At 34.0% G+C, this 12,108-nt stretch overlaps 1 protein-coding gene across 1 annotated transcript in view; it reads left to right on the top strand.

Annotated features, from left to right (window-relative positions):
• The window catches only part of LOC145694769 (cytochrome c oxidase subunit 6A1, mitochondrial-like), a 44,073-nt gene that overhangs the window by 17,022 nt on the left and 14,943 nt on the right, over positions 1-12,108 (top strand). The window contains exon 2 of the mRNA XM_081771391.1: positions 9,412-9,563. Within this exon, the coding sequence (XP_081627517.1) occupies positions 9,412-9,563 (152 nt within the window). The remainder of the gene's footprint in view (positions 1-9,411; positions 9,564-12,108) is intronic.

The following is a 12,108-nucleotide window of genomic DNA, read 5'->3' as shown; positions in this document are numbered from 1 at the left end:
TTACATACATAATTGTGCGATATATATATAAACTAGGTACGGTAATGTCAATAATTTATATTTTTAAAACATTTTTACATTAGGATCGTTCGGGCATACTAAACATTATTTTAATATTTTTTTCTGTATTCGGAATGTACTAGCACTCATTCTCGAATTCCCCCAAAATATAACATAATAGTTTATTGTTGAAAAACCTTGCTATAATATAAGGACATGACAGCTTCCTTGCACAAACTACCTACTACGTACGGAATGCAAAGCACAGTGAACTGAGTTTAGTATTAATGTATTCAACATGAGTATTCCATGTTAAATCTTCATTAACAAATACTCCTAGAAATTTAATAGATGTTGTTTGACATAATTCTACAGTGTCTACAGTTATTGGTACAATTTCATTTCTTTGGCCCGGAAATCGAAATTTGACAATGTTAGTTTTTCCTAAATCCATAGTTAATTTATTTATGTTTAACCAACTAATAATTTTTGTTAGCGTCTTTGTAGTGAGCCTTTCTGCTTCATTTACTGAGTCTCCACTGACAAGAACATTTATGTCATCAGCATACAATGTTGACTTCACACAGCCTAGACTATTAACCAAATCATTAATATATACAACAAACAAAAGAGGACCCAATATTGATCTTTGTGGTACTCCTTTTGTTACTTTCATTATAGATGATTTAAACATTTTTTTCTTCTGCCATTTACCTTTTTACAGATGCCAACAGTTTGACTACGTTCAGATAAATACGACTTTATCCAATTGTTTGCCACACCTCTGATGCCATAGGAATACAATTTTTCTAGCAAAATATCATGGTCTATAGAATCGAACGCCTTAGATAAGTCAACAAAAATACCAATTATATGCTTTCCGTTATTTATATCCATTGCTACATCAGAGATGAAATTAAAGATTGCAGTGTTGGTTGACTTCTGGCTTTGAAACCCGTGTTGACTTGTGGATATTATATTATTTAAAAGGAAAAAATATTTAGTCGCGCCCTCATTGCTAACTCAAATATTTTAAGAATGCTTAAGAAGATGGGGGGCATCTCAACTCACAGAAAAGGCAGCAAGAGGCTTCTGGATGTAATAAGGGAAATAAGAAGGAAGAAGACAGAAGAAGAACAAGGGGTAATGATGGAGAAAAAAGGAGTTATTTATAAAATTCAGTGCGGCGAGTGTGATATGTGTTATATTGGGGAAACTGGAAAGAGACTAAGAGAGCGTATAAGACAACATAAGGATGACGTTAGGCTAGAAAGGAACAAAAATGCGGTCTACAAACACGTAAGGGACACGGGACATCCAGTTAATTGGGATGAAGTAAAAATTCTAAGCGAGGAAGAAAGAAGCATAGTTAGGAAATGGAAGGAGGCACGGTTTATAGAAATGGAGGGTAATAAAGCTATGAACTGGAACTCAGGACTGATCATCGACCAACAGTGGAATAGGTTGTTAAAAAAGCTTAGAGTATAAGATTCTGAATACACATATCTATTACGGTTGTTGTATATATATTGATTGTCTCACACGTGTTTATGTATTTATTAGTCCATATTAGTTATCTCTATATACGTGTGTGTGTATATGTATATATGTAATGGTATATTTATATATAGATATATAGTTGGTTGTATAGTGTATGTGTATATACTGTATGTGTGTGTCGTCTTTTTAAGCGTATTGTATGTTTATCTGTTTATATATATATTTATTTATTTATGTGTATATTATTTATTTATTTATTTATATTTTTTATATAATTATTTAGTTATTTATGTCAATTAATTGTTAGTTTAGATTATTTGTACTAAGATCGTCCTTTCTATGTATGTGTAATTTACAAAAGATAGGAAGCCTCCGTATAGGGCAATACAAATTAGAATACTTGAAGGGGATTGGCTGCTGCCAGGAGCCAATCAGAAGCAAGATGTCTCAGCTCTTGTGTGTATATAAGACTGCACGTGTCTCATGTATCTCATAGTGTCTGATGAAGCCAAAATGTTAGTTGGCGTAACTGTAACACGCATGTAGTTTTTTATGTGAATATATTGTTTTGCTAAGCAAATAGTTTGTTTGTGTTTCAAATATTTTAGAAAAGCACGACAAAACTGAAATAATTATTTAACTCCAATTTACTTCCCTTTTTATACACAGGTGTAGCTCTCGCTTACTTAAGCCGCGTAGGAAAAATTCCTGTCAAAAATGAATGATTTATTATATGACAGAGTTGATGTGCAATAAGAAGAGAACTTTCCTTTACAACCATGGATGGCACTTCATCCCAACCTGGAGAGCTGGAACTTTTTAAGCTTGTTATTATTTGTAAGATTTCCTCTGGTGTAGCTGGTTTCAGGAAAAGCGACTTAGGTATTCCGCTCTGTAGCTTCCAGTTATTTTCTTGAGTTATTTTGATTTGGTTAAATGTTTCTAAAGTTAAGAAATATTTATTAAAATGATTTGCAATCTTATCTGGGTTACATACCACTTGAGAGTTTATATTTATTGCATCAATTCCTGTTGTTTTTACCTTATTCATCTTACCATTGATTAACTTCCACATAGCTTTACTTTTATTTCTCGCTGTAAGATGCAATTTGTACTGTATAAAAGCTTTGCCGTTTTTATGACTCTTTTATACGTCTTTCTATAGTATTTTACATATTCAATAAATTGAGATGTTACATCTTTACACGTTTTTAGTTTGTTTGATAACTCAAGTAGTTTGAGTTTAGAAGTGAACCATGGTTTCCCCATCCTAACCTTACTGTAGTTCTTTCTGGGAAACGCAATATTGAAGTGAACGAGAAATGTATCTAGAAAACAGTTAAATTTACCATCAGTTTCACCAATTTCATATATCTTGTGCCAGGTTTCTTGTTCTAGCAAGTGTAGAAAGTAATTAATATTAGTTTTTGAGAAACATCTTTTTGTTATAATTTTTGATTGAGTAGATACGAATATTTGAGATGTATGTATTTGCCCTATTATTGCATCATGGTCAGAAAAGTCTGGCTTAAAAATATTCAAAGAAGTAACTGACTCTGTGTATTGTTTACTTATTATTATTTGATCTAACGCAGATTTCCTTCTAGTTGGTTCTCTGATAAGGGGCTGCAACCCAAACGTATCTAATATATTTTGACATTTTGTTTTTCCTCTTGATTGAACCAGCCAGTCAATTTTAGTATCACCACAAATTATTATCGTACTATATTTCTTATACAGAGATTCAAAAGCAGTTTCAAAATTCCTAAAGAATACATTAATGTTTCATGCTGATGACCTATAGATGCAGATTATACACATGTTATCAATTGAAATAGCAACTATTTCAAAATGCAATTCAACAACAAATTGACTTACATCTATTTCCTTAAAACGTAAATGGTCATCTACAAATATACATACCCCACAATGTTGCCTACTAGCGCGTGAATAATTTGTAGCTAATTGATAGTTATTTAAGTCACCATATTCATTTGATTAGCAGATAACCAATGTTCACTAAAGTACATAACATGCATACTTCTAAGATCCTCTTCAACTAATACATCAAAAAAATCAAGTTTACTAGCTAAACCTTGCACGTTCTGGTAATATACATTTATTACATTGTAGTCACTGTTACCTCTATTGGCTAAGTGCTTGGAATTATTATTGAGACTTCCATTAAAAAAACTATTATCATCATACTTTGTAGGAACCTTCCTTATTCTATTTGATTTTCGCTGAGTTGTACTAGGTGCAGTTACATTACCTGCTTTTTTTAAGATTTTCCACAGTACTTTCAGTATCTGCATGTATTTTTTGAACGAGGGAGATCCTGTCTAATTCCCTTTCTTTATACGCATTAGTACTGTTTATATGAGCTGACAGCAACGGTGGTTTTCTTTTGAGACTGTTGTTAAATGGTAAAGCTATAACACCAGTTATAGGTTTCCGATTGCTCCACTAATACACATATTTTATCAGACATGTATTGTTTCCTCTTACCATTTAGATGCAGACCATGAACGGTATGGTATTGTCTAGGATACATACTTATATCTAGTACCTGTACATTTTTGAACCTTCTGCACAATTTAATGAATTTTGCATTTGTTGTTTCAACTTCCTTGTTTGCAATTGATGTGCCGATTAAGTCATGCCGATGAGGCAGAGTAGATACAATTACATTTGTTTGTGTAAGATTTAGCAAGATGTTTTTCAAATTCCTAACCACGTTGTGAGCTTCGTTTTTTGCCACATCATTTGATCCCCCAATTATTACTGCCGTATCACACTTTGACATTTGTTCACTTTTTTGTGCCAAACAGCTAACTACCTCACCTCAACCTGCACCTGATTAACGAAATCACTAGCCTGCATGTTCACCTTCTGTTCTTGAATAATTCTGGCTACACTTCTTGCATGGCTATCCCCTACAATATATGTTACCCCTTTTCTTTCCCTGAAAACTACTTTGACGTTTTTGACTTTTCTCTACTTTATTTACATTTTTTGTCCTTTGTTACCGTCTTTTCATTTTTTCCCTTTCATCTTTATAATTATTGAATTGTCTAGAACATCAAACCTATTGCTGAGACGTATTTTATTTTTGGTTTCATCTATCGTATTGGAAATATTTTGCGCTTTTCTACCGTTTGATTGCACTCTCTTCCATTGTGTCCTATAACTTGCACTTGTTGATACCCTGCTGGTGTCGGATGTTCCTTGTACTTGATTTTTAATTGTTTGTCTAGGCACATTTCTTGTGTAGTTTAATCTTCGGGAATCATAATATTTAGCAATATTTGGTTGTTCTCTATTTGTATCATTATAATGATTCGGATTTGTTGTGGTTTTGTTGTGTTCAATTTTGGTTTTGTGTTCCTTCACCACTTCACTCCAGCTGTTGGACTGTTTCGACTTTGCACTACCAGGCTGCAATTCCACACGCCTTCTAATACTAACACGCGAAAATGTGAACATATACTGCCCTTACTAAATCAAAACAACATTCTAACAATGTCAAGGAGGCGTTTGTTGCATCTGTACTGCCAGATACATAAAGTCATACACAATAATGGCCCCCTATATCTTAAAAGTAAGCTGACGTTCCGAAATGAAATCCATCCATACGAAACAAAACGTTCCCGTACATTTGACATCCCGCGGCATACATTAACAAAAGCAGCGAAATCCTTCTCTATTTCAGCCGTGAGAGCCTGGAATTCATTACCTTCCGATATAATCGAGTGCAAAGGATTCTTGACCTTTAAACGTAGGGTAAAGGATCATCTTTTACATCAACAGAAACTTAGCTTGAACACCTACGCCTTAGCCTGCAGCAAATAAACCAATTTTGTATGCATATTGTAGTTTAGAAGACAGTATTAGGCCTATTGTACCTGAACAACTATTGTATTCTTACTTCATATTGGTTTTCTTCAATATATATATATATATATATATATATATATATATATATATATATATAATATTAGTTTGTAGTTAACTAAACGTTATATGTTTATTGTCGTTATATATGTACGTGTATAATATTTTTATATATATTCTCATGTGACATTCCTGATTGTACTTTTGTTGAGGTTAGGTGGTAGAGCAGCCTACGGCTGAACCTCGCCTCATGAATAAAGGCATTTTCAATTTCAATTTCAATATGACACTTCCTCATTTAGAATTTCAATGATTGTACGAAGGGTTGCAATTTCTTCGTAAATCTTCGTTATTTCTTGAGGAAAGATTTCTGTGATTTGAACGTTTTCCCGATTGTCATTTGTTTGCACTTCACTCACAGTAATTTTAGCAGTTTTTTGGCTATTGATAATAATATAGTTACCTACGCTGCTCGTGTTATTTTTCTGACCACTTAAACACATGTCTATTCCATTGTCTAGTCCAACTGTTACGCTGTGTTCAGATTTGCCATCATTACATCTACCGGATAAATCTCCTCTTCTACTGTAAGTCGCCATCTTGGCACTTGCTGAATCGATTCCATGAAACCGCTCCTGATACCGTGTTCTGTGACAATCAACGTTGAAACCGGAAATGGCATTTTTTATTACTTCCAGTTTGAGTTGAGTTGATTTTGAGTTTAACGTCCCGTTCAGCAGCGAGACTATATGAGACGTAGACCTACTGAATAAAGTGGATCCGAGCCAGAACATGAACTCCAAATGGGGATCAAACCCGGGTCTCCCACGCCAAAGGCGCGTAAGCTAATCGCTTAGCCATGAGGGAGCTCACTTCCAGTTTCAATAAAGGATAAATGGAGTAGATGGAATCTATTGTCGAGATGATAAATCGTTTCCAAAAATCTGCTTTTCGCTATCTCTTGCCGTTCTGGCTCTATGAGGATCAATGTTAAAGTTCAAAAATGTTATTTTATACCAATTTCGGTTTGAATATATGGTTAACAGAGTAGTTGGAATCTATTGTTGGAATGCCGAATCGATTAATACTTTCCTACTCTATGGACATCAATATTGAAATCGCAGCTAGAAATAAAGTTCTATCACTCTCGGTTTTAGTAGAGAGTTGTGGTTGAAGATATCTGTCCTTCAGACACTGAACTGATCCCAAAAACCCCTTGTCGATATGTTACCATTTCCTTCTATGGCAATTAATGTTCAAATTCAATATGGTTAATTTCAATCATTCTCGGTTTTGATAAGGGTTTACGTATGAGATGGGACCCATTCTTGGAACACTGAATCGATCTCCGTTACAATTTTGCTGAGATACCTGTCAACAAATTTACTGTCTGTGCTACAGCTTAAACTCGTACAGGAGAACATCGGAGATGACCCTTCTTTTCAATTTGGCACTCTATCCTTCAGACCCTGAAAAACAAATATTGAATAGCTCCAGCAAACGAAAATAGTGTTACACATCACTGATAACATAGCTACAAGTTCATAAATTCCACAGCACTGCTATCATCATTGGCGTCTGCAGGCACGTAGCCAGGATTTCGTAATAGGGATTATCCGTGACAAAATACTGTGGTTATCACACCAGAGGCTCGATCGTTCTAAACTATTATACTGGCAACATATATTCGTTCGTTTAGCCAGGATTTCGTAATGGAAGGGGTGTGTGTGTGTGACATGAAATACTGTGGTTACACACTAGAGGATCGATCAATTTAAACTATTTTACTGGCAACATACCCATACTGGTTTGTTAGGCCAATAAAATGAGGATATGTTAGTATTTTAATAATTAAAAAAACTATGAAGAAATCTTGAGTAAAAGAATATAAAATAGTATTGAAAAAGATATAGTCTTCCAAGTCATTCGAACTCGGTTCTCTTCTCTTCTTTCTTCTTCTTTTTCTTATCTTCGTTTAATACCTTCAAGGATAGCAACGAGATCTCTTTCGGGAGTAAAGACATCCTATTAAATGGATTAGTGCTGCCGCGAAATTCAAAATGGTTCATACTATTGGTGATTGTGGGCATTTCTTAAGTTCTACTTGAGAGTCTATCTCAGCGTTTCCCAACCTTTTTCAACTTGCGGCACACTACGGGTGTAACTTGAATTCTCGCGGCACACTCATAAATATTATTATTATTATTATTATTATTATTATTATTATTATTATTATTATTATTATTATTATTATTATTATTATTATTATTTGTAAATATAAAAAAATCGTGATATATTTTTTGTGTGTCTGATTACTGATCATCTCCTCACAGAGAAGAAAGCTTATCACTGTTTTTCCCCATGGTAGATCATTATGCTTATTTTTCGTTCTAATTTAAAAACAGAAAACAATTGCAATGAATTACACGACAGCTTTTAAAAATACACTTTCATTTTCGAAAACTATACAACCTTTCACTAAGAAGGGAGATCATTAAATAACGAACGAACGAACAATTCTCTCATACTTTTAAAACACAAATGTAGGTAATTTGTATGCATGTTTGCTTCGTCGAAAGGATTGAATGATATATTAAAATTTCAAGTTTCGGTATAGTCTGCAACAATAAAGAGGCAATAATGGTCATAACGATAACAAATACTTTTTTCAACATTAAAAATGTACAGAAAAGTAACACAGTATGAAACTTAAAATGTATTAACATGGTTAATATATGTTACATTTTTTAAATATTATATGAAGGTTAGAATTCTTCAAAGAATATTAGTAATGTAACAATTTTTCAATAATATCTATTGAAGGTAACAATTGTTTAATAACAATGTACGAATGTTACAATTTTTCAAAAATAAGTAAAACAAGTTGGTGCACGAAGCAAAATTAATGTGCAACATGAGCTTGATGTTCTTTCATAATCTAGTTCAATTCTGGAATGATAATTGATAAACACACCCTTGTATTGTGTTACGGAGTTAATAGTTGTGACCTGTTCTTACACTTAATTGTGTTCGTTGCAGAAAACCCTGCTTTACTTAAGTAGGATGTAAAAAAGGGAATGAGCACTTTCACAGCCTTTGTAGAAATAGCTGGATATTCTCTCCGGAGAGAAATATACAGTAGAATAAAGCCATGTCTTGCTGTGAGTACTTGAGCTTCAAACCTCGGTCGTTCCTCACATCGACCAATTCACTTTCTTCCTGGACATTTAATTCTGCTACTGTAGGACAGAAGGCGCAAAAGGGTCCCTTACCCAGTCAAATGAAGTCAACTGAAGCATCAACATTGGTGTGTATGAGGCTCCGACAATTAAAATTCTGTTTCCGATATATCTGCTACACAATAATGTGTTACAGTTACAGTAATTTTTTTACGTTGTGGAAGTTAATAGCAATGTGAAATATTAATACATAGTATTTTCCTACGTCTTGCAATTTGGTTGCTATAGAATTAGTAATTATGTTTCGATTTCCTCGCGGCACACCGGTTGGGAAACGCTGGTCTATCTGATCAAAAGGGTTTATCGATCGTCATTTGTAGTCCATAGGATTAACATGGAGCTAGATGGAATTCGGAATTCTCCGTTACAATAATATCCGCTTTTAACTTGACCCCTCACCTCCGTTTCCTCCACACAAAGCTCCTCATAAGAAAGAGTAACCAAACGCTTGTCTATAGCTTTATATTTTTGGCGCTGATTCATCTTTTTCTCGTTTCTTTTTGTTTCATCCTTCCTTAATATTTTTCATTTTTGGGTCCGAAGGGGGGGGTCTGGACCCCCGGACCTACCCTTGGCTACGTGCCTGGCGTCTGACAAAATAAACAAGAAAAAAGGAAACATTCTTAAAATGAACGGCACGAATTAATGATTCAACCCATTTTTTAAAATTATTATTTTACAACTAAATCTTCTATTCACTACTTCAATATTGACGACAACGTATGTGAATAAACTTCTACAAACAAGTTTAACACTTATCTTTAACATTCCTTTGCAGTTGGGAACGCCAAACTTTGGAAATGTATATCTTTGTTTGCAGTATTGCCAACTATTTGTTTTTTAACTATGACCACATTCAGCGAAATAAAGAAGCATCCTCATGAACGCCCTCCTTTTGTGAAGTATGAATATATGCGAATAAGGGTCAAGGTGAGTGACAAGATATTTGTAATAAATATAGTTATTATTCTGTAGGACCTACACATGTTGAAAACTCTTATACAAGTTGTATCTTTATTATTTATTACTAACATCAACTACACGCTTCGCTGGGATAAATTAATAACAACTAGTTATATGTTCCGTTAGTCAGTCACTTTTTACTATTAATAATCGCTCTTTGATATCGGTAATTTTCGATGATTTTATATATCCCCTTCCGTCCCATGTTGCGCGGCCGGAAGGGTCACTGTACGTCTCAGCGACCTGGAAATCTAGATTTGGAACTAATATCAGTCATTTTCGATCATTGTTAAATGCTTCTTTGCCTCCCTTAAGTTACACCGTTCAAGTGATATCACAAAAAAAAAAAAAAAAAAAAAAAAAAAAATCTCAGGTTCGAACTTCATCTAAGTTGAAATTTTGATCGGGATTTGTCCGGTGGTTCAAAAGTTATTAAGTTTTATTTACTTTTATGTATCTTTCACTCCCCTGCCCCAATTTCTACTGTCAAAATGTATAGATAAATACCATCCCAGACCGAAACTCATCTATGTTGAAAATTTGACCGAGATCGGTCGGGTGGTTCAAGAGTGATAAAGTCACAAAGGCAGTAACTTTCATTTTTATTTTATGCATATATCTCCCCCTTCCCCTCCTTTATGTTGCACCGTCAAAGTTAAATTATAAAAATTATCCCAGGCCCGAAGGTCATCTATGTTGAAAATTTGATCGAGATCGTTCGGATGGTTCAAGAGTTATTACGATATATATATATATATATATCTATATATATAAAAGAGAACGTACAAAATCCTTTGTTCCCTCATCACGCTAATACGGCTGAACCAATTTCTTTTATTTTTGGGGGGTTATTAGGATTTGGACCCTAGATGGTTTTTATCATATCACTTTAATTTTTAATTACCAGTGTCTTGAGATAATTGACCATTCAAGTGTCCATAACGTACAAATCCTTTGTTAGTTATTCATCATAGGTAAAAATAAACGTATTTATATGCAACCCGCATGACCGTGTCACTCGGCGGGTTAACATAAATGACAGGCGCTATAATGTTAACATTTACTGCAATCACTTGAAAGCGAAAAAGTAAAAATTATCTAAGTAACAAAGTTTATTGCGTTCCGGGGTGACCGCAGCGAAGCGGGGCGGGTTAACATAAATGACAGGCGATATAATGTTAACATTTACTGCAATCTTCTATGGTTTTTATCATATCACTTGAAAGCGAAAAAGTAAAAATTATCTAAGTAACAAAGTTTATTGCGTTCCGGGGTGACCGCAGCGAAGCGGGGTGAACGCTGCTAGTATATATATATATATATATATATATATATATATATATATATATATATATATATATATATATATATATATATATATATATATACCCCTTTCTCTCCTCCCCTAAGTTATAGCGTCAAAGTGGTATGATGAAAACCATCGTAGGTCTGAACCTCATCTATGTTGAAAATTTGATTAAGATCGGTCGGGTGGTTCAAGAGTGATGAAGTCACAAAAACTTTTATTTTTATTTTTTTACATATACCCGTACGTTGCATCATCAAAGTAAAATAATAAAAATAGTTCCAGGTACGAACTTCATATATGTTGAAAATTTGACCGAGATCGGTTATGTGGTTCAAGAGTTATTAAGTTTTATTTATCTTCATATATTTCCCCTTCTTTCTTCCCCCTACCCTAAGATCTTCCGTCGAAGCGAAATAATAATTAAAAAAAACTCTCCAGTCCCTAGCCTCATCTATGTTGAAAATTTGATTGAGATTGGTCGGCTGGTTCAAGTTATTAAGTCACAAATCTAGTCACTTTTATTTCAATTATATTAATTTTTATATATCTTCCTCTCCTCCCAATCCTACGTTATTCCGTAAGAGTGAAATGGTAAAAAGCGTCCCACGCCCGAACCTCATCTATATTGAAAATTTGGTCGAGATCGGTCTGGTGGTTCAAGAGTTATTAAGTTTTATTTATTTTTTCTATCACCCCTCCCCTAAGTTCTAACGTCAAAATAAATAGCTGAAAACTCTCCCAGGCCAAAACCGCAACTGTCAAAAATTTGATCGAAATCGGTCGGGCGGTTCAAGAGATTAAAAGTCACAAACATAGTCATTTTCAATTTTATAATATAGATTATCAGTAGTTGTAGTCGTAATTAGTATTTCAGTATATTGTCTTATATCAATCCTAAAGCTGGTTACTTTTATTTGCTTTGAAGTTCCTTACAAGGATGTCAGCTGGGAGAGGGCAGGGGAAATTCTCCCCTAATAGTAAAACCTGTTAACTTTTTAAGTTGGCCATCTGTCTATCTTGGAACTTGGTCGCGTTGAAGTCACATTGCTCCTATGCTGTTAATGTTAAATTCATCTCTGTATATTAGACACCTATGTAAAACGTATTTGTTAGAAACAATTTCAAAACATAGTTTACTGATGTGTGTTCTAGGAGGTCGGTAAACCTAAGGGAAAGAAAGGAAAAATTTTTCAAGCGTTCTTC

This window comes from Thermobia domestica, chromosome 9 (genome assembly GCF_964235325.1).
Source record: "Thermobia domestica chromosome 9, izTheDome1.hap1.1, whole genome shotgun sequence".
In the NCBI taxonomy this organism is placed as follows: Eukaryota; Metazoa; Arthropoda; class Insecta; order Zygentoma; family Lepismatidae; genus Thermobia; species Thermobia domestica.
This window is presented reverse-complemented; position numbering and strand designations above follow the sequence as displayed.